The 24505-nt window shown below is 36.5% G+C and overlaps 1 protein-coding gene across 1 annotated transcript in view; it reads left to right on the top strand.

Annotated features, from left to right (window-relative positions):
• Nucleotides 1-24505, top strand: part of MPPED2 (metallophosphoesterase domain containing 2) — a 158918-nt gene that overhangs the window by 38709 nt on the left and 95704 nt on the right. Inside the window, exon 3 of the mRNA XM_032209592.1 lies at nt 20686-20867. Coding sequence (XP_032065483.1) covers nt 20686-20867 — 182 coding nt within the window. The remainder of the gene's footprint in view (nt 1-20685; nt 20868-24505) is intronic.

Below are 24505 nucleotides of genomic sequence, written 5' to 3' on the forward strand. Positions count from 1 at the left end.
GAATTTTAAATTACGACTGCCAGAATTTGGCTAGATCATATCTTTTTTAACAGTCAATTGTTCATTTTTTATTTTATGTTCATATTGTTTCCTGCTTAGTCCACCTGCTATTTCACTGCATTCTTTTAGTGTTTTATTAGATAGGAGGGGGAGTGCTTCTATTCCGTTACATACACCACCAAATGAAACAGCTGCATTTCTCCCTCTTTTTTTGGGGGGGGGAGATGCGTCTTATACTCTGAAAAATACAGTACACAAGATTTCTGTGGAGGAGAAAAACAATATGCATCTGATTAGTCTCTGCTTGATAGAAACTTGCAGTTGCGAGTGGTGTGGATCATGTCTCCAAACCAGTTTGGTCTAGTGGTTAAAGTATCAAGCTAGAAGTCAGGAGGCTGTGAGTTCTAGTCCTGCCTTAGACTTGAAAGCCATCTGGATGACCTTGGGCAATCACACACTCTCAGCCCAATTTACTACACATGGTTGTTGGGTTGTTGTTAAGGGAAAAATAGGAGGAAGTATTTTGTATATCTTTGCCACCTTCAGTTATTTATAAAAATAACTGACTCATATTTATGACCGTTGCAAGTCAAATCAATGGGTAAGTCAGATTCACTTCAAAACCATATTATTAATTTAATAACTGCAGTGATTCAATTAACAATTATAGCAAGAAAGGGTATAAAATGGGGCAAAATTCATTTAACAACTATTTCCCTTAACAACGTAAATTTTTGGGCTCAACTGTGGTTGTAACTTGAAAACCACCTGTATCCGAATCTGCAAACAACAGGATATTAAATTGAAATATTGAGCAGTCAGTATAACAACATGTAATAAATCTAAATGTGACATTGTGATGATATCATACGCTTAATGAATGGAAATAAGGGGTCCCAGTCTACTTCCGTGATATATAGTGCTCCTGAGATATAACAAAGTGCACAAAGATTACAGGAGCATGCTATAGAAAATTGACAATCTATGAGAGATAGAAAAATGGAGTGGATATCTTACACAAAGAGAAATTGTTATTAATCCCATTTATATTTTTGTCTTAACACTAAAAACAAATTCCTAAAATAGCTCGAAAGACAATATAAGTAAAGTTTCTCAAATGAAATTTCTTAAATTGTGATAATGAATAACAGAATAAATTGATTTAATTAAGCTTTCTATTTTTGGAAAATACAACTTTAAAAAAATATTTTCTGCTTAACACATATTTTGAAATGTGCGTGCTACTTAACATAGAGCAACTCCATTGATGGCAAATGCCTCCCTGATTAGTTTTAGACTAGTTTTCTTTGACCCTTGAGAGAAGCTGTAGCGCAGGAAGGAGATGGACCATCCTTCTTCTGCAGTTGATCTAGCATCTCACTAGGTTTTGGCTTCATACAATCAAAAATTTGCTTCTTGTGATAGATGTTCAGTTTAACAAGACTTCCATATATTTATGTCAAATAAAAATGCAGATTCAGATATACTTAATTATGTCTTAGGTATTTAGATGCCCACTAAAATTATAAAATCTTCCCTCACTGGCACATAATCCCTTATAAAGATATGGGGTTAACACTTTCAGACTCCCATGATTATACTGATTAGATTTATTTGCTTATTTATTTAACCTATATTTAAGATGGACATTTATTTACTTACTTATTGTATTAATATACAGGTAGTTCTCAACTTACAACCACAATTGAGCCTAGAACGTATGTTGCTAAGTGAGAAATTTGTTAAGTGAGTTTTGCCCCATTTTAGAACTTGTCACGTTTGTTAAGTGAATCACTGAGTTCTTAAATCAGTAGCACAGTTGGTAAGTGAATCTGGCGTCCCCATTTTGCTTGTTAAAAATTTGAAAAAAGGGATCATGTCACCCCAGGACACTGCAACCGTCATAAATATGAACTAGTTGTTAAGCATGTGAATGTAAATCATGTGAGCATGGGAATACTGCAACAGCCATAGGTGTGAAAAATGGTCATAAGTCATTTTTTTCAATGCCATAACTTTCAACGGTCACTAAATGAACTGTTATAAATTGAGGGCTACCTGTATCAGAAATGTTATTCCAGTAGTACAAGGCATTGATGTTTTACAATAGATGTAAAATACTGTATGTTTTTGGGGCAAACACACCTTGCTGGGTTTAAGTGCAGTTCAAAGAAATTCAAACTTTTCTTCAGAAATTATGTCAACTGGAAAAGTTAAATATCAAAAACTGACAACCACTGGCACATTTCCAATTATTTGACAAGGGAAAAACAAGTAAACATGTTAACATCCCAAGACCAATATGCATTTTATAGATTAGACTAATAGTATATCTTAGTTGCCAGTTTAAATTGTATTAGATTTATTCATAATTTTACTGTTTTATGAAACAACACATTACTAAAAGTTTCATTTTTCGTTCTATAATTTAAACATGTTATTTGATTGTACACAGATTTTCTCCTTTTTAGTTATTACTTGTAATAGGTTAATGTAGTATTGTTTATATTACTTCATTAGGTCTGGACTAGAAAGATAGATACAACATATGTAGCAGTGAACCTGTATTGATGCTGTAGGACTACAGCAGATGAAATAAAATCTGGCCAATGGATAGTAAAAGTCAGATTCTCCATTGCAGCAATTGATAGAAACATTTCTATTCTAAGTTTGACAGTCATGTGACACTCATATCTCATTGTTTCTGGGGGAAAACCCAGGCAGTTATAATGTGATTCAGCTGAATGGAGACTATACAGCTAACACTAAGCAAATGTTAACTTCATTCATGGTGTATGTAGCTTTATAAGATATTCTACAACATCACTTTTAACATACTTCCAGCATACTTAATTGAGAATTTTTGCCTTCCAGTGTCACAACAAACATTGACAAGCAATTTCCACCCCCACCACCCATGATGAGGCTTTTATCACTGATGGAGTTCAGGCAACATCAAATTTTGACAAGCAATTTTTGTAGAGTATCAGCAAATTCTGCATACCTATAATTCTTTGTATACAAATTAAATTTTTATGGTTAAAAAAAAATCAGTAGTGTAATATTTATTGATTTGTTGGCTATCTATATATTTGTTTTCATTTTATACTACCCAAAAATAGAGTTAATGTTAAATTCGAATTATGCTGATTTTGGGATATGCGGCTGAGAGATGAAGAATGTACAGTGGTCCCATATTCTAGGAACATTAATTTTTTGCCTAAACATTTGGCTTATATAAGCATAGTAAACTTTTATGCTCTTCATTGTTTTCAGCTCAATATGTTACATGGCCATACTCATAAGATAGGGTATAACAAGATAAAAAGTCTGAAACCCTTGCTATTCTAACGTCATAGTTTATTTATCAAAGGTCAAGGGGAAAGTAATGTACTGGATCATGTTTATATATATTCTGTCATCAGGCTTTGCATGAGTAATTGTCAGGCATACTGCTGGTGGTGGGGTTCTCTAGTTGTTGTAAAGAAGGCTTTATGTGTATTTTGGGCAGTAGTTAAGTGTTAGCACATATTTTAGCAACCAAATAAAAGTCTACCTAAAATTCACATCTACAGGTTTTGAACTTGAACATTATGTTGTATATACAGAAGAACTAAATAAATGACATGTCTTAGAAAATCTGCCACAGACAGGATGCAAGATCAAAAGAGTTTGGCACAAATATTCTGTGGCCAAACTACCATGTGAATAGAGTGCCTTTTGTTTTCTATTCCCTTACCTCCCAGAAAGGCTCTGCAGGATCTCTCATGATTACAAAGCAAATTTGTGTAACCAATGTGCAGAAGGTACAAGGCTTGAACACTTCCTTTCTGTTGGTGGATGGTGGTCTTTAAGTGAATGGACTACTACTGCATACAAATCAAGTGTCTACCTAAGTGTTTCTTAACCTTGGCCATTTTAAGATGCACAGACTTTAGTCCCAGAATTTCCCAGCCAGCAAGCGGACTGGAGAATTCTGGAAATTGAAGTCCACACATCTTAAAATATCCAAGGTTAAAAAAAACCACTGTTCTGGATATTTAGCTTTATCTTAAAGTGGTAACCTTCAGAAATATAAAATTTAAGTTTTTATATTTATCCACACATACAGTATAGTCAAACTTCAAGGCTTAGTGTACTCATAGCTTTGCTTATACAGTATTTGTTGAATATTTTTATCTAATAGAAATTCAAAGAAACTTCTGAATTTGGCTGATTATTCATTGCCTATATATCTCTTTGTCTTATAAATGCAGCTATTGAAACAATTTAGATCTCTCAAACTATATTTTAATTCTTATTTGCTGACCAAGCAATGTCCAATAGTCTAGTCCCATGATGGTGAACCTATGGCACATGTACCACAGGTGGCATGTGGAGCCATTTGTCCAGGCACGTGAGGCATTGCCCTGTCAGGTGGCCAGCGCGCATGCACGAGTTGGCGAGCTGACTTCGGCCTTCTTTTGAGGCCATTTTTTGCCCTGAAGCCTCCGGAGTGCGAAAAACCAGCCCTACGGCCAAACTGGAATTTCGGGAACGTATTTCTGGTTTGCTCGTAGGGCCGGTTTTAGCTTCAGGCTTCCCTGAAGGCTCCGGAGGGCAAAAAATGACCCTACGAGCAAACCGTAAGTCACTTCCGGGTTGGCTGTAGAGTTGTTTTTTGCTATCCGAGTTCTGGAGCTGGTAGCAGAATTTTTGAGTAGTTCGGAGAATTGGTAAATACCACCTCTAACTGACCCCGCCCCCATCTGTTCTCTGCCTCCCGAGTACCAGCTGATCATGAGGAAATGGGGATTTTGCAGTAACCTTCCCCTGGAGTGGGGAGGGAATGGGGATTACACTACCCTTCCCCTGCTACACCCACCAAGCCATACCATGCCCACAGAATCGGTAATACATTTTTTTGGAATCACACCACTGATTAACATATATAGCAAAATGTATGTAATGTAGAGCCGTGGTAAAGACAAGACATTTGAATGTATGTACTTTCCAGTCCAGCATACAAAGTCTTTCTTCCATATTATTTCCAGAGTGTGGAATATATTCTCTTCTAAGCTACCACTGAACTTTTAGCAATAGCAATAGCATTTAGACTTATATACCACTCCATAGTGTTTTACAACCCCCTCTAAGTGGTTTACAGAGTCAACATATTGCTGTCAACAATCTGGGTCCTCATTTTACCAACCTTGGAAGGATGGAAGGCTGTGTCAACCTTGTGCCAGTCAGGGTTGAATAGAGTTGCGCTATGGCTCTTTTAGATAAGATGTTAAGATACTTAAAGAAGTTCTGGATTTTTAAACAATTGTTACAACTTTATTTAATTGTTCCAAGATAAAACCAATTATTTTATGTTGGGAGGTCTGAGATATTCTTAGGAAGTGAGAAAATAACCCTTTTTGTTTTATTGGTAGAGTGAAATCTGGTTAGCAAGAATTCTTATTGATGGGTTGCTGCAGGCATTAGTGCCAGTTCGGTGCATGTGCAATTTTGCACACATGCGCTTGCTTTGCTTACGTGCGCGTACTGCTCACATGCACAATTGCCCACAAATAGGTCTGTGCATGCGCAGAACATTAAAAAATAGAAAAAAAACATGTGCGTCAAACAGGAACCTGGTTCGGAGGCATGGCAGGCCTGGGTCGCTGCTGGTTCCAGCAATCCAGGCTGGCAAACCACTACTGGTTTAGCTGAACCGGTAGGAACCCACATCTGGTGCTCATGTGTACATATGGGGAAGACTGTGGCTCTTTAGATATTTCTAAAATGTATCTCGAGTCCGCTAAACCTAACTTGGCCAAAAGAAACTGTTGGACATTTTAGTTTAGTTTAGCAACATCTAGAAGACTAGGTTTCCAACTTCTGATATTTGGCCTGCACTCATGAATGGATACATCCTAGAATGCTTTGACAATTATCTACTTGAAGGACCTGGACATTAAAGCCTTGTTAATAGATTTCCTCTGTAAGTTCCTGTCCTGCTTGGTAGAATCTATTTTTCTTAAGAACCGGAGGACTGTTAAATGTTAAATTTTGCTGCTCATTGATCAAATAAAGATTACTATAAGTAAATGTTAGATGGCTACCTAGCAGAAACCTAATTAAAAGTTTTATTAAAATTTTAATAAAAGACTAAGGAAAATAGAGGGTTTAAAAAGACTATTTAGGAGTTGAAGGTAAGTATGTATAAGCCATAAATTAAAAGACAGTGGCAATATATTTACTGTATATACCCGAGTATAAGCCTAGTTTTTCAGCCCACTTTTTGGGCTGAAAAAAGCCGCCTCGGCTTATACTCGAGTCAGTGAAAAATTTGCCCGAAATGGAGGAGAAAAAGGGGCGGGGCCATGCCGCTGGGTGACACTCGTGAATGGCCCAGTGCCCCTGTGAGTTTCCCCTCCCTCTGTGTCAGTTTGCCGCGCAGCGCGCACCGCACCATCCCCCCTCCTCACGTTCTAATGTAATGCAGGGCTGTGTTACGATTCCCCTTCCTCCCCCTCCTGCCGCTCTGCAACGATGTCCCACCTCCTCCTTGTTATGGCAAGCAGCCACATAGCGATGTCCCACCTCCTCTGGTACAGTGATCCAATGATAGGAATCACTGTGCCGTGTGTCATAGGAGGCGGGACATCGCTCCCGCGGCTGCAAGGGACATCATCATCACAGCGGGACATCAGCATCATGAGGTGAGTGAAGTATTTCATTGAATACACCGCTAGTTTACTGTTTTTCTTTGAAATAAATATTCAAAAACATTATTGGTATCTATTTTTATTTTTGAAATTTACCGGTAGCTGCTGCATTTCCCACCCTAGGCTTATACTCGAGTCAATAACTTTTCCAGTTTTTTGTGGTAAAATTAGGTGCCTCGGCTTATATTCGGGTCGGCCTATACTCGAGTATATACGGTACTGAAATTGCTGGAAACAGCTCACTGCATTCAGTGAAATTACTCCCATATATACATAGAATTTCACTATATAAGTTCTTGACCAATTTTGAGTTTGAATATAAGATAAAATGTCATTGGCTTCTTTATATTTCAGCAGAGCGGGCATGTCATGATGTTTCCATAGTTAGAAATTGCATTTAAACATTTCCAGCCTTGCCTGAAAATGTAATTAGTGAAATTGTATTTAGATGGTTTTACAAATAAAACACATAAATAAAATTATGTTGTCTGCATCATAATATAAAAGCTATCATATAGCTTTTCTCTCTTTCAGACTTAGAATTTCTTATGTTGACAGTTTTCTTCTACTCTCCAGAGGAAGAGAATGCATGCTTGGTTTATTAGGGGAAAAAGTGATGTTTCTACTTCATGGCAGCATCTTACTTGCAAACTAACAAAATGAGATTTGCAGAAGATAAATTCAGAAAACACGGAAGTTTTCATATATTCAAAATCTCATTGGGGTTATTTCATATGATATTCTCATTAGGAGTAGCTTCTGCTCCATAGATAGTGAAGCTTTAACTTTGATTTGTGAATGCATACAATAAAACATTTCACTACTGTTGATTCCCAATCTGGGTTGAAGTATAATTGCAAACTTTATTGAAGTGAAAGTGTGTAAGTGTATGTTTGTTTGTTTGTTTGTGTGTGTGTGTGTGTGTGTGTGTGTGTGTGAGAGAGAGAGAGAGAGAGAGAGAGAGTTAGAATATGGCAGGTTAAATTTTTTTAATTGACTTTTTGAAAATATCCTGAAGGCATATTTTTATCTTGACTATAATTCATTTTTGTAATTCACTGAAAAATAAATGACTTAGCAGAGGAAAAAAAAATAATTGTCAAAACATAACTGGTCATAAATGGATGAATGCCCAGGTATTTCCACTGAGATTTCTTATAATACATTAATTTTTGAACATGGAAATATAGAAACAAATACAGATTTATAGACAATCCAGAATGGCTGCCCATAAAACTGCAATTTAATTATTAATATACAAATCTTTTTTCTTCATGCAGTGTATTTTTGTCAGAATTAGATTTATACTTAGGTTTATACTTTATAATGTTTTATTCAAATTCTATGAAGAAATTGTAGAAGTATAATAATATTTGTGAGAAGGTTCTACACTTTTATATTATGCCAAAGAGATACAGTTCTTGAGGTCATGGTACTGAAAGAGATTGTTAATAAACTAGTTGCTGGTTAAAGTCACATTATAGAACAATCTCAACTAAGGAATATGATTTTAATCTGATAAAATTAAAGAGGTAAATTTAGTATCATAAGGTACTTATTTCTGAAGTTTAAATGAAGGTTTTATTATCTAATTCCTTGAAATGTTTATCAGTTTTTCTCTCTTGGGTAGATAATCCATTGCTTAGACAATACAAACTACAAAATTTTACATACTAATAACAGGTTATTAAGGATATGGTGCAACAGGTGTTACATGTTACATACAAGTATAATGAAAATACTGTTCTAATCAAATAGAAGCTCTTTAGAAATAACTAGTTAAAATATTCAGTTCTTAACGACCAATACCAGATGCCACTTTTGAAGCATAAGAATACATGTAAACTAATTTCTTGAATAATCTGTGGCTCTTTCTTTCTAAAAGATTCTTTCAAAATTATATTGTTTTAACTAGCATCTTAATTTGATTTCACAAAGTATTTGAGTCCAGACTTTTTTGTGTGTGTAGCTTTTAACAAATGCCAATATGTCACCAAGTATTCTTGGCAATTACTGTATTAGTCTTAGCTAAAATGATGGTGTATTGGTCAAAAGTTGTATTTTGTAACTATATGAAATTTATTCAAATGTTGTATCATTATTATAATTATACAATTATTATCTTAACAAAAATATCTGTTTTAAAGTCTTTTTGCTACAAGTCCTGTCTTGCTTTAAGGCTCAAGGTAAAGAACTTTTAGTGAACTTTTTGGTCATTAAAATGCTAGCTTTTATTCCCAACTTTCAGTTTTTCTAACATTCAAAAATTAAGGTATGTATAAAGAATAATTCTGTATTCCCTACAAAGTAGGAATAAGATGATGGGGGAAGGGGTGTTTCTTTTTTATTCAGATGGTAGGTTGTGGATTGTAAAAAGGGTCTGCTGTCTGTGGTATGGTGCTAGAAAGGTGATAAATATAGGATCATAATCTGCCATTTTCTCTTCTGTTCTTGGCCTGAAAATGGATTAAAAGCTATACAGTCTTTTAAATGTACAATACAGTACAGTTCTAGTCATTGTAGCGAGCAGTAGTGAGAAAAACAATAAAGCTGCCTCTAGCCCTGGTTATGTTAAACCACTAAGGCTTATTTGCAGAGCAACTTAACACTTATTTTTTGGAATATATTTCTGGTGTTTATTGAATTGTTACTTTTTAAGTTTACAAATATACAAATAGCATAATGCAGCATCATATATCTGGCTACCCTAGGGCCACATGCAGTGATGGGATTCAAAATGTTTTACTACTGGTTCATTCCCTCCCCACCCCACTAATATGCTCTCCAGCTCTGTTCTCCTGTTCAGGGCAACAAAAGAAGATCAGTTTGGAGGCTGGGAGGCAGCGGGGGTGGGGCTAGCCTATTTGCCGGTTCTCCAAACTATTCAAACTTTCTGTTAACGGTTCTCTCTTGAGCCAAGGTGGCGCAGTGGTTAAATGCAGCACTGCAGGCTACTGCTAGATCAGCAGGTCAGCGGTTCAAATCTCACCGGCTCAGGGTTGACTCAGCCTTCCATCCTTCCGAGGTGGGTAAAATGAGGACCCAGATTGTTGGGGGCAATATGCTGACTCTCTGTAAACCGCTTAGAGAGGCCTGAAAGGCCTATGAAGCGGTATATAAGTCTACTGCTATTGCTATTGCTATTGCTCTAGAACCTGTCAGAACTGGCTGAATACCACCTCTGGCCACATGTAACACTTCCTCCAAAGTTTTGGATTGTGTCCTTGGACTGCTGACTCACAACTTAATCCTGCTTAATTTGGTGCCCTTTTGATATACTGTATGAGATTAATGGCCTTACAAATTCTTTGTCAAGGGGGACATTGGCTACACTAACTGGCACAGTAAGGATTAAAGGGATGTTTTCCTTCCTCTGCAAATATGTGTGCAGTGTGAAGCAGTGTTAAAAGCATCGTTAAGGCTTTGTTTCCAGGAATAATGAACAGATTTAAAAAGTGCTTGCTTTAATAATTTGGATTGTTACAATTTTTATGTAGTTTAGATGAGGTAGTTATTCTGTAACTTGATTTACTGATTTCTATTACTTGAGGACTTTTCCATTCGTCACTTCTTAAGAACTATGCATATCAGCTTTAAATTTGATGGCCGCCTTATCATTTTGAGCTTTGCATTGTCTGATTTTATTGAATGTTCCAAGAAAATTAATAGCCTGGTTTGGAATTACTTCCAACAAAAAACATCTCAATATCATGAGGAGTGATAGAGAGGCTGGCATTTAGTTGTGTGTAGTTGTTTCTTTTATAATTCTTTTCTCTCTAACACACAATATATAGTAGCTTGTCTCCGAGGCTTCCTTTTACAGTTGAAATAACTTGTATTACATAAGCCATTTTGATATATCAAAAGTATAGATTAAGGTTCTAATTCATTAATCTGTTTACTTAATAAATATTTCATTTTTTTAAATTATCTACAATAATTCCTCTGCTGTAGATATATCTATATATATTCACTAGCATCTGCAGTCAGGATTTAAAGATAACGTAACCTCACAATTAAGAATCCTAGAAATGAAAAGGAAAAGAAGGAAAAAAGCTTGGGGAATTTTCGTATAAATCAAACAACTCCCAAAAACTGACATTGCTTGAAAAGTTGAACCTCTTTGTGGAAAACAAATAATCTGAGTGCAAATCAAGTGCAGGTTTCTTTCTCCTGTGATTTTTTTTTTAGTTAATGCCTGAATATCCACATGTTTTATATATCTGTTTATAAATGTGAAATAACAGGACTGTAACCTCATACAGTTGGCGAAAACATAGCAATAGAAGCAAATAATTGACCCTGACAATAACAGGGAAGCTCCAGATATGTTCCTACTCTTGAATTTATATCTAACAGCAAGGTGCTTCTCACAAACAGATTAAATCTTTTCTCAGGTATCTAGTATACACAAAGCAATATTTTTTTTAATTTGTATTTTTAATTTTAACATTTTATTTGGCCCCTTCATGTCAATTTTTGATTAGTCCTTGCAGGGTTTTTTTTTTGCAAGGTGTTAAAGTACTCCTCTCCCACACCAATTGCTTTGCCAGGGAAGGAGAGAAAGCTTGTAATTCTAAAAGTCACAAAAATGACTAACAAGGTTATTCTGTTTTGAAGGAAACAAACACTATTTTTGAGCAACATTGCACCCGCTGACACCCCAGTAAATCAAATGTCTGTTTAAAGAGTTATAGTCAGGTACAGTGTGTTCGCTCCAATTCTCCTTTTTCCTTTCATATCCCCTGCACATCTCAAGTAGTTAGTGCCAATTTTTATCAAGTATCTTTAACTTACAATAAAAAAAGATTATTGGCTTAGAGGCCACAGTTTATTCCTCCAAAACCTCTTAATTACAGTCCATGGAACTAAGAAGCAGCAGTAGAATTTGAATGGAACAAAGTAACTGTTACTTTAAGTTAAAACATACTAAGGTAGATCTCATTTCTCTTATAAGGTAAATTAAAATTATATTTCTATCTTCAAGGATATTAGTTCTGTTGTTATCTAAAGTTTTCATAAATATTTATCCAACTTCATCCAAGTTATTAATTTAATACCGTATTTCCCCCAAAATAAGACATGTCCTGATACTAAGTCCAATTGTGCTTTTCAGTGCATGCGTTAAAATAAGCTCCTCCCAAAAAATTATCCCCCCAAAACTGCTTAAACGCATGGGCAACTGGTCTCCACCATTTCCTCTAGTTGCTTCTGGAGGAGAGGGGACATGCCCCACGCACCTCACATGCCATTACTGTATCTAACAGTAATGCTGATGGCTGTGCAAAAAGAGCTCTAGTGTCAAAAAGCGCTGTGGAAGAAAGAGCGCCCATGGCAAAAAGAGCGCCTGCCACAAAAAGAGCACCCACCATGGTTCACACCCCACCTGCCACCCCCAAATTGTGCCCCAGTGTGAGATGTGCATCTTACCGGAAACTGGCAGCTCTGTCATCTCTCTCGGCCTGTCTGTGCAGGGAAACACCTTGCACGGTAAAGAAAAACTTATCGCGAGTGTGAGCAATTAACAACTTCTTGAAATTGCAAGAAGTTTTTTCTTTACCGTGCAAGGTGTTTCCCTGTACACATCGGCCGAGAGACGTGACAGAGCTGCCAGTGTCCGGTAAGACTCACGGCTCTTGGCCTGGCCCACCCCATCCCCCACCCCACCTGCCACCCTCCAAATTGTGCTTCAACATGAGATGCGCATCACACTTCAAGAAGTTTGATTGAACTTGCGAGAAGTTTTTTTTTAATGTGTTTCCCTGGACCCAAGAAATGCAATGGAGTTGGAAAGGTAAGACACGCTTCTTGCCTGCCTCACCTGCCACCTGGCAGAAATACCAGAAAATTATGATCTCTCCCCACAAATAATAAGGCCAAGCCATTATTATGGGGGTCAAAAGAATATAAGACCCTATCTTATTTTTGGGGAAACAGTATTAAAGAATAGTAATGTTGCAGGTCAGAAATCTTGGTACTTCATTTCTCAAATGTAATTGATAATCATTGATAAAGTCTCTTTGAGTTTGAGTTTTTTGAGTTTTTGAGTTTTATTGGGATTTATATGCCGCCCTTTTCCCTGAGGGGACTCAGGGCGGCTTACAACCACAAGGGAGGGGGGTGCAGTGTCAAAAACAGAACAGTATGTGAACAAAGAAAAAATAGTAAAAACACAACTTTCATTCAGCAATCAAACACTCGGGCGGGTAAATTGGGAACCTATCCCCAGGCCTGCTGGGAGAGCCAGATCTTGAGGGCTGCGCGGAAGGTCTGGATAGTGGTGAGGGTACGGATCTCAACGGGGAGGTCGTTCCACAGGGTCGGAGCTGCAACAGAAAAGGCTCTCCTCCGTGTGGTTGCCAGTCGGCATTGACTGGCAGATGGAATTCGGAGGAGGCCCAGTCTGTGCGATCTAATTGGTCGATTTAGGGAGGTAATCGGCAGAAGGCGGTCTCTCAAGTACCCAGATCCACTACCATGGAGTGCTTTAAAGATGGTCATCAGTACCCTGAAGCGCACCCGGAGACCAACAGGTAGCCAGTGCAGCTCGCGGAGGACGGGTGTAACGTGAGCGAACCGCGGTGCGCCCACTATCACTCGCGCGGCTGCATTCTGGACTAGCTGTAGCCGCCGGATGCACTTCAAGGGCAACCCCATGTAGAGCCCATTGCAGTATTCCAGCCTAGAGATCACAAGGGCTCGAGTGACTGTTGTGAGAGCCTCCCGGTCTAGGTAGGGCTGCAACTGGCGGACCAGGCGAACCTGGGCAAATGCCCCCCTGGTCACAGCTGACAGCTGGTGGTCAAAAGTCAGCTGTGGGTCCAGGAGGACTCCTAAGTTGTGGACCCTATCTGAGGGGTATAAAATTTGACCCCCCAGCCTAAGCGTTGGTGTATTAGCCAAATTATTGGGAGGGAAGCACAACAGCCACTCGGTCTTGTCCGGGTTGAGTACCAGTTTGTTAGCACTCATCCAGTTCCTAACGGCCTCCAGACCCTGGTTCATCACGTCCACCGCTTCATTGAGTTGGCACGGGGCGGACAGATACAGTTGCGTATCGTCCGCATATTGGTGGTATTTTATCCCGTGCCTCCGAATGATCTCGCCCAGCGGTTTCATGTATATGTTAAATAGTAGGGGGGATAAGACCGAACCCTGCGGCACCCCACATGTTAGGGGCCTCAGGGACGATCTCTGCCCCCCGACCAACACCGACTGCGACCTGTCCGAGAGGTAGGAGGAGAACCACCGTAAAACAGTGCCTCCCACTCCCACCTCCCGCAGACGTCGCAGAAGGATGGTTTTAGAATATTACGTTCATTTTCATTATGCCATCAAACCCACATTTAATAAACTTGCTAATGAGAACAATCTAAATCATTTCTTGTATATTTCATTTTGTATTCAGATCTTTGCTGGAGTTTGGGGGTAATATTGACTTTACATCTTCCTTTAGGATCTTCCTATACTCCTACGCTTCTTTCTCAACACTTTCTTTCTCAACACTGTCTACTATGGAATTCTTGTTAGTATTCCTTTGACTTTATTAAAAATCTGGTTGTTTTTTTTGGAATATTTGATTATATTTCATTTTAGTTTTCCACAAGATCAAGAAAGCCAACATTAAATATCTTTGTCACTCAGTATTTTTTTCTGTATAAGTAACATCCCCCATTGATTAGTATAAAGTCAAGGATAGCTGAATTTCTGATTCCCCCACCCATCTTCCATTACTTTCTAAAACAGAAAGAAAAATCAGGAATTTTCTAGAAAAAAACCATCACATCTTACAGAATTTGTTTAACAGCATGATCTTTAAACTGTCCAATCTTAGGCTTCATACTGTTTTTTTTTAAATGATTTGCAGTTTGCTTTTAGAATATTATTTGGCAGGTATCAGAGAACACCATCCTTATTATTAGTATTATTTATTTCTCCACTTATTTTTAACCAAAATGCTTTCTGCCAGCATTGCGAAGTTTATTCATTTAGTTTTTTTTTAAAAGGCATGGATATTTTAAACATTCAGCGCAGTAAGAACTCTTTTGCTATTTCTTCTTTGCCTTTTGAAAACAAACTATTTCCTTTAACTACTATAGTGCAGACAGCAATCATACCACCTGGTTTCTATTATATCTACTGAATTTTATTCTCCTGTGCTGAGAGATCAAGCTGTATTGAGGGGTCCTTGGTGTTCTCTGAGATTGGTTGTTTTTTTGCTAGACTTTTCATTACCCAAACTAGCTAACATGACTAGGTGGCTCAATGGCTAAGACACTGAGCTTGTCAATAAGAAAGGTCGGCGGTTCGAATCCCTAGTACAGGTCTCCTGCGGGAGCAAGGGGTTGGACTAGATGACCTCCAAGTTCCCTTCCAACTCTGTTACTGTACTGTAACATTCTGGTAAGGAGTGGGGTTTTCTCTCAGTCTCTCAATATTCTAGTGTTAATGTTGTTGGGGATGGTCTTGGAGGTTTTTTGGTTGGGCTGTTAGCTTGTTTTGCAGATCCTTGATTGGAGTATTGTTGATTGTTGGTTTGACTGAATGGATAACATCACCAGCATCATTGTTTAGTTTCTGTCAGAGTTTCCTGTATTCTAAACATTTATTTACAAGCATTGAAGAATATGCACGTTAACAACCAACATTCTTTTTTATTTTCACTGACTTTGTTTCAGCTCTGATTTCCATAGGGCATAAGTGTGAGGTACGGTGCATAAGTGTGAGGTTCATTCACACATATACCTCAGATTCAACTAAAGCTTTCGCTACAGAATTGAGGTACTTTGGCCAAATAAAATTTTACTAGTTCTTGGGCAAGCAACTCATCTTATGCAGGTGGTTCATCTAGTTAATTCAGACCCAGAAATCATATCATTCTCATTGTTCCTTTTTTGTGGCCAGTGACTGACTTGCATTGCTTTTCTTTCCTTTTGTTCCATGTTCTGAGTGGTCAGGTTTCCCTGAGCCCTCGGGCAAGGGTGTCTCAAGGTTTCGGCTGAGATTTTCAAAATCCACAGTGAAACAAGTCTGGTGTATGTTATTTCCTAATTTCTATTAATAGTTCCCAGTCCAGCAAAATCTGTCAAAAATAATTATCTTTAGTGAGGTAGCACCACACCGAATGAAAATGGCAATTGAAGAGAGGAATCAATTTCTCAAGGAAATGGTGAGCTCTCCTTCATTAGAAATGGAGACTGGACAACTGTAGGTTAGGTATGCTTTAATATGTATTCCTGTACAAGCTGGCAACTCGGGAGCAGGTCAGGAAAACTTTGGAACCCTGACAAAGGCATTTTATAATGCCTTAATTATTGTAAGAGTAAGGATCACATGTATGTGTTTTAGTTTCGTAAAATCACAAAGGGGACCATTTGGGCTAGCCAAATAAAGACAAGAATCCATCTTGATAAGGTAGGGGTGCAATGAAGTTGATTTCTGATTTTCTCTATTTTTGTTTTGCATAGGAACTGCTTGCCACTTTATGTGTGTCTCTATGTGTGTGCATTCATCTCCATGTGCACAGAGTCCCTACACAGTCTCATTTTTTCTCTTTAGCATTTATGACCAAGAACACTACTCATTATTCTCTGAGTTTATTGAATCCACATTTTACAACTTACTTACAAATTCAGTTGCACTTAGCCATTGTTAAAAATGTTGAATTACACCATCACTTTCCACCGATTTTAGTATGATTTTCAGTAAGCCTTGATTAGTATCGAGTCAGGGACAGATGATTCTTCTCTGTCCTTTTTCTGGAAGAGAAAGTTGTCAGTAAGAAATTTCAGGAATCATCTGGAAAGGGGCCTGGCATCTGCTAGTTTTCCAACAGGTGCTAGAGTAATTAAGACCCCCTATTAGGTTGTACTACTGGCATATGTGATAATTTAATTGTATTAAATATTTTAATATTTAATGAATATCAGGATAATTAGTATAATTGGTTTGTAAAATTTGGTGTGTTGATGTGTAAAATTTTAACATAAGCATTTTATTAAGAAAATTTCATGAAGAACTTTCCATAAAGATATGTTTATTGTCTTTCATTGCAAAAATAATCTGGAATGAATATTTTCTTTTGAAGATTAAAAAATTCTTACATACTTAAACTGAATCACCAATAAAAAATACATGCTATTTCTAAAAATAGGAAACTTTCCTATAGGAGTTTTCTGTTTGTGGTAGATAATGTTTATAAATAGCCTTTAGAAGATATAAAAATGTATGTGTGTATGTGTAACTTATATTTTCTATAAATATTTATAGTTGCAATAAAATTTAAAAAAATCATCTTATCTGCCAATACAATATTCATTTTTGTTTCCATGTTAGCATCTCTTACCAACCCAGCTTTCAGTCCCTTTGTGTTGTAGAGAAACAAAATTTCTCCGCCACACTGGAGTTACAACAATTCCATGGCGTCTTCAACAGTGTATTTTCCATTTTTCTTTCAAATTAACAAATAAATCTACAGTAAACTTGAACACAATCATGAAGAATATGTTTGTTACTGTTCCCAGGGCTCAAGAAAAAAACCCATCAACTTCAAGCTTTGAAGATAAAAAATGCAGCTGTGGAGAAGGGATGCAGTTCATGATATCACTAGACATGGCAAAAGAGTATTAGATAATACACTTTCCTTGTGTGTATTTGCCTTGCCACAATAGAAATTAATTGCATGGTTCCTGCGTTAATAGTCATATCCTGCAGGCAAGGATCTAAAGCTTTTATTTGTACATACATGTTTGTGTGTATGTGTGAATGCATGAGTAAACACACACACACACACACACTTTCCTTTTCTCATAAATATTTGAGAAATACTGCATTTTGGCAGCCCTCCCTCATTTATATAATTGTTGATTCTTCCAGTTGTAAATGGCAATTCAACCTTTTGTGAAGCATAAACATATAATTTCAAACAAGCATTTTACCTTTTCATCAGAAAAAAAATGGAATTCTGTTTTGGTTGGTTTATAATCCACAATAGCAATCTGATTTATCAATAGTAGCATAGCTACTGGTTTTAGTATCTCCGTGTGAAAATTGAAAATAGCAAATATGGGAATAAATTTGAGGAAGTACTGGATATATGATAAAAGTATAGGTCTGATGAATATTCATGCTTAATGCAGATAGGCCTTAATAATATTCACAGAAGCTCATTCTTCGAACAACGCTCTCCTTGAAGCAATGTGAAATGATACTAAGATTTTAACCACAGGCTAACCACACACTGATATTGTTTTATAAAATCAAACAAAGCATTATTCTGGAAGTTTCCATTATTCTGGAAACTACATTGTAAGAAAGAAAGTCACTAGATAAACTTATTAAATCTATATATGTCAGTACAATTATATCTAAGTTGCCAATTTAGCCTCTGACACTGTTACTAATTTAAGAACATTGTAACAGGGAAAAAAGCATATTAATTGCATGTTCTCACTAAGATTTTCAAAATGTTGATAGAAGTTATATTATTCTGCATATTCATCATTTTGTGAGATTCTGTGCAATAAGCAAAGTTTATAATAAATATAAGCTGGTATCTGAGAGCTTAAAATAAGAGATGGAATTTTTAATTTAAAAAAAAAACCATTTTGCAATAATTGGTCCACATACTGAAAGTAGGGAATCTATTTATTTATTTTTCTTTTTAAAATATCATTTCCAAGTTGCCATATATTTATAAATGTCTGCAAAAATATAGCCAGGGTTTCGGGAGGCAAAAAATGCTGTATTCAGTGTGTAAGATGATTCTCCCTCTTTTTTGAGGGAGAAAGGTGCGTCTTATATTCTGAAAAATATGGTACCTGAATTATTTTCCATGCTTGCATAGCTGGTTTTAAATTGAACTTGGCTGTCTGTATACATATGTATGCACAGCCATTCACCTTTGCTGAGGGAAAAGTGGAATGAAATGAGATTTCAGAGCGTCTTATAGTCCTATCGTTGTAAAAAAAAAAGCATGTTTATTGTTTCAGAGAAGTGCACACATATACCTTGTAAAACAATTTTTTTCTTAATGTTTGTAGAACACTAATTGCCAACCAGACAAGAAGCCCCTCAGAACGTATTTAGCCAGAGAGGGAAAAGCAATCTTTTGATGAAAAGGTTCTTTACACTTTGTTATAAGAGTGATCGAATGAATTGGAACAATATATGTGCATGTGTTAATTTTGTGTGTCCTTCTTTCCATTTCTGTGATGTAGCTGCTACAAAGCTTAGTAGTGGCTCTCAAAGTGTGGTCTGGGGCCCCTTTCAAGAGGTCCACAAAGTCAAATATTTTTACGTATCTCAGTTAGTATTGATAGATATAATCCACAAAAATTAAAGCTCTTTGAAATTCTCAATCATTTGTAAGAATGTAAAGCTGTCTGAGACCAAAATATTTGGAAACCACTACACTAGAGTTTTCATTGCCATTTCATGAAACCCAGGCTGTTCATTTTTTGCAATAGAGGAAACATGCTTTCTGCTGACACAAGAGTTCTATTCCCGATCAATAAATTCCAAAACCAATCACTAGTACCGATGCTAGTATTCCATGTCCACGTAATAATTACCGATCTGCCACATTTTGCACTAGTTGCAGTCTTTGTTCATCAATAACAGTAGCCCCGTGTTCTGTTTTCTAATATTTTGTGTGGTGTTTGTGTTTTGTATGTCTACATGTATATATATAAATACACACATACTTTATATACAAGGAGAAAGCTAAGAAAAAAATACAAGTTAAAATTATTTCAAGTGTAAGTGTGATTTCACAAATCTTCATAATTGTTTTTGCTGTAGTTTTTGAATATTGCTGTGCCAACCATATTCAATCTTTCCCAATTTTCTCTCAAATATTACTAAATATTATATCAATCTATTCGTTCCAAAATATATCTTGCTTATTTTTGGACTGACTGAATATTCTACACCTATGTAAGAACTGGGAACTAGGGGATGATACATATGCAGTTTAGAAAAATTGTTTTGGTAGATAAGCTAGTAGGATGAGTAAACCTGTATAATGGTGATGATAGTCTTCCTAGATGGAAAAGCTTGTGCGAATATGTCTGTGCTCTTGTCATCCTTATGAATGAATTATTACTCTTTTAATAATGTCTCTAAGACCTAGAAATGACGCTTCCAAAATTGATATTACCAATTACATTTTTAATATGAGTAATTCTTCAATATCTTCATACCTTTTTTTGCTTTAAAGGTTCTTTATAAACATTAAATTCACAGGTACATTTTGCAAAGTGATTGATAATATATTTAGTAATCAGAACTCACAAAAATCAGCCTGGGTGTGTTTGAGAAAGAGCCAAATAACATTGATCATAACACTAGTTGGCAACTTCTTTAAGTTACTGCCTCTTTTGATCAAGATTGTGCAGCTGCCCTGCACAACTCCTGCCCTATCTCAAGAAAAGACATTAAGAACTAAGTGACAGATGCTACATTTATGTCCTCTGCACTCCAAAACTCTTCAAAGCCAAAGTAATGCATGGTTTTTGTGTATGTGTGTGTGTATGAGAGGGAGGGGGGGGTGACCAATATGAATACCACTAGATGATTCCAGTAGGATTTTTTTTCCTTGCTCATCTGTGAAGGTATGTCACATGTCAGGTACATAGCCAGGAATGAAAACAACATACATGTTTATTTTATTTATTTGATTTTGATGCTGCCTGACTTCAAATAGCTCCTTTATTGCCATCTGTAATTCCTCATACTTTGATTCAAATTTACCTTGTGATAGTAACTTCTATTTGCCAAAATAATTGATTAAAATCATATATGGTATTTTCAGATCTTTATTTTTGTAATACTAAAAATAAAACAAAAATACCAATTTATGTGTTACAAGGATCTTTTTAAGACTGAAAAATTCCCATCATGTAGGAAGTATCTAGATAGTGAATATACCTAATTTGTTTAATGTGTATAGCTAGTGTAATTTTAATGGGATCTGTTATGTTTGTTTTAGGGTCGACCCTATTCCATACGACACCCCGAAACCAGCAGGCCACACACGGTTTGTGTGCATCTCAGATACACACTCCAGAACAGATGGAGTCCAGATGCCTTATGGGGACATCTTGCTTCATACAGGCGATTTTACCGAGTTGGGACTACCTTCTGAGGTCAAGAAGTTTAATGATTGGTTAGGTAAGAAATCACTGCATTTTGATGACCCAAATTAACCTTTGCTTTCCAAGTGTCACTTACAACCTCCTAATTGTGTTAGAGCTTTGAAAAGCATTCACCTTACAACCTTGTCATCTTGTTATATACCCGGTGCAACCAAAATATGATTCTGTTAATTAACGTGAATTTATATGCCTGATCTTGTATTTTCACTAACATAACCTTTGCCTTTGGGCATCCCATGATGACAAAGGCTGAATAATTTCCTGACCTAAAGCATAGCTGAGTTTTAGACCTCTGCAAAGAAGGAATAATAAAAATATAACAGCTTTTTCTACTGTACTCAGTACTAAATATGGTTTGAAAAAGACTCTGAACATCAGAATAACACTAGGAGATGGATATATGTTTCAGATAAAGCGATACAGGCATAATAATATCTTGATAACCGAAGGCTCTTCTTTATATATATAGTCTTAAAGGAGCAAGATATATGTTTGAAGGGCTGAATTTTATTAAGCATTTCCTAATAGCCTATTAGATAGTGGGCCATTAATAAGTTGATATAAGGGTTCAATAAGTAACAGAAGAGACAGAAAAACAAGCATATGTATCACTGGCCTGCCTAGAATGTGAAGGCTGTGATATAGAGTTAGAAAACTTGGGGAAGTTATCTAGAAAGGAAAGAATTGAATAGCATGAAGTTTAAAATAGAAATATGACTCTAGGAAAAATAATTGCTCTTCTAAATATTCTTGTGTAAATAAAATTGTATAATTATATAAAACTTCTTTTAGAGCATATCTGTGATATTTTTTACATAGACTTCCTGTACCTATGATATATGATGACAAAAACAATAATAAATGTATGTTGTGTTGTTACAATGCAATCCTGCCCCAGCATCAGCTGAAAGTATTCAGATATGAGATTTGTGGTCATGATGTCACAATGCACATTTCATCACTCCTCCTCCCTGAGAGGTGTCAGTGCTCCTCTACAATTTTTTATAGGGACCATGCTTCTAAAGACCTGTAATGACATTTTTCAGATTATCTTGGAAAGTACTTAGTGAAATAAATTATTATTCATCAAAGAATTGTTACAGCTTTTTTGTAGGGGGAAAAACTATTTGGATGAATGGTTTGAACTTTTCAGAATCCATTCCAATTTACATGTTTAAAGCAATTTGATCCTGAATTGTCTCTGCGGTTCATTGCAATAAGACATTGTTACTCTTCACAGCTGCAGTCTGAAAAAAGTAATTAATCTTCCCATCGTCTCCAAGACTCTTCAAAGCAGGAGTAAGCTTCTGTGCTTCTTCTTCTCAGATTCATGGGCTATATTTAGTCTGATTCATATCAAACCATTTCTCTGGCAAATAGCCATGTTTACTAAAGTATTTATAACTCATGTTTTGATCAAGAAGCAATGGATGGAAACTAATCAAGGAGAAAACCATCCTAGAACTAAGGAGGAATTTCCTCACAATTAGAAGAATTAATCAGTGGAATGGCTTGCCTTCAGAAGTTGTGGGGACTCCATCACTGGCGGTTTTAATAAAGAGATTGGACAACAATTTGTCTGAAATGATATAGGGTCTCGTGTTTGAGCAGGGGGTTGATTAAAAGACCTCCAAGGTCTTTCTAACTCTTATTCTCTTAACTACAGCTGATGAATGAACTGTAGAAGATTGAGCAAGGACAGCTTCAAGAAGCTGGTTCCTTCAAACAATATGCATACTTGGAGATCCAAAAATCCTTCTAAACAAGAATTATTTTAGATCATACCTAAAAACAGCTGGAAAGGCAAATCTCTCCCCAAATCATTGAAATCCAACAAAGCTGAAGTATGAAGATCAGAGTCAGCATTCATATAAGTTTTGGAAACTAATTGGAAGCCAGTTTTTCCTAGGTTAACATCATAGAGTCTCTAGTTACTATGGTCAGAATTATGACCTTTGGATTCTGCTTTGGTAATCTAATCCAGTTCTCCAACCCATCTTTTCCAACCTGGTGCTATCTGGGTGAGTTAAACTCCACTTCTTATAGTCTCCTTTTGCAGATGAGCTCATCTTTACAAAGTTGGTTGGCAGAGCTGCTTCTTAAGATAAAACTTGCAATGAAAGAGGCAATTTATGGCTAGCTTTCCTCCTTGATAAAGAATTTCTACTCACCTTCCAAGGCAATCACAAATCCATTCAAGATAGTTCATCCCATTTGAAGTTGCTCTACATTTTTAGCTGAAATTTGCTTTTGCTGGGATTTTCAGTATTGATTCTAATTTTGTCCTCTGGAACAAGCAGAAACCAATTTACTCAGTAGTCCCAAAGGTGTTTTTTTCAAGAGGCAATTAGACTTTCGGGTTTTTTAAAATACTTTTTGCTTTTGATCCAAGAAGCTTCTTCAGCTCTGACTGGATAGTGGGGAATGGAAGGGTGATTAGTCAGAGCCGAAGAAGCTTCTTGGATGAGAAGTGAAATGTGAAATGTCTTCAAAGAAAAACCAGAAAGTCCAGTTGCCTCTTGAAAAATCACCTTTGGGACACCCTTGACCTGGATGACTGAGAATCTCCATAGAAATTCATTCAGTAGTTTTCATGATAGTTTCCCCCACCCACCCACCAATCATTTTAAGACTTTGGGCATTTTCTCCTTTATTTTCTCTTTTCTCCGTAGTCTTATGTCCTGACAGCAAGAGGTAGAATTTTGAATTAATAGGTGTGCATCTGAAATGCCTGTTTAAGAGGACTGAGTTGATCGAATTGTTTAAGACTTCATCTTCACCGTAGCACATCTTGTCAACTTTTATTTTTCCCACTTCTTTATCTAACCTTATCTTTATGCATTTTGCCTTATGGTTTCTTTTGTGCAGTAACTATCAGCTAACTGTCTTTTGTGTGTGTGTGTGTGTGTGTGTGTGTGTGTGTGTGTGTGTGTGTGTGTGTGTGTTGTGTGCATTTGCTCCTTGACTGATAAATTTTTATTATTGGTTTTTCATGAAAGTCATCTGGGCTTGTACACTGCCTGACCTTTGTGGTCACTTAGTGATTACAAACGCCTGCTGGGGTAATTTATTCACTTTGTTTTGGTGTGAACATATCCCAGGGGTCTTGTAACTGCTGTAATCACTTGACCCCAGTGACTGTTAAATGCTTTAAACACAGTTATTTTAAATTTATAATTGTTTTCATTAAAAATCCCTTATAGTAACTTAACTGACCTTGCAATAAACCCAGCACTATAGACTGAGTCAAGAACAAAAATTTTGCAATGGCTAGTGTACAATGCACATGTTTACTCATTGCACTCAGTTGTGTATAGAAGCAGCAAGACTCTTAACTGCAGAATTGCATTTGGGTATAATTGTTGCAGATATTAGCTATTTAGATCTGGCTATTACTACTTGCAGTTTGAAAGAATCTGAAATGTAAAGATTGTTAACATAAATTACAAGGGACTTTGAAAGGTTAAAATGTTATTTAATTTCAAAGACCAGATGCTGGGATCCTTTATTAACTCCAAAATACCATAAAAGTATTTTCTGTACAATTGGCTTCCCGTAGTTACCTGTACCAGGGTTATCTCTAACCTATAGTTATCATGTAATCAAATAATAAAATAAAATCATTGTTATTGTGCAGATATCTTAATGTAAAAT

The sequence above is a fragment of the Thamnophis elegans genome, chromosome 1 (genome assembly GCF_009769535.1).
Source record: "Thamnophis elegans isolate rThaEle1 chromosome 1, rThaEle1.pri, whole genome shotgun sequence".
In the NCBI taxonomy this organism is placed as follows: Eukaryota; Metazoa; Chordata; class Lepidosauria; order Squamata; family Colubridae; genus Thamnophis; species Thamnophis elegans.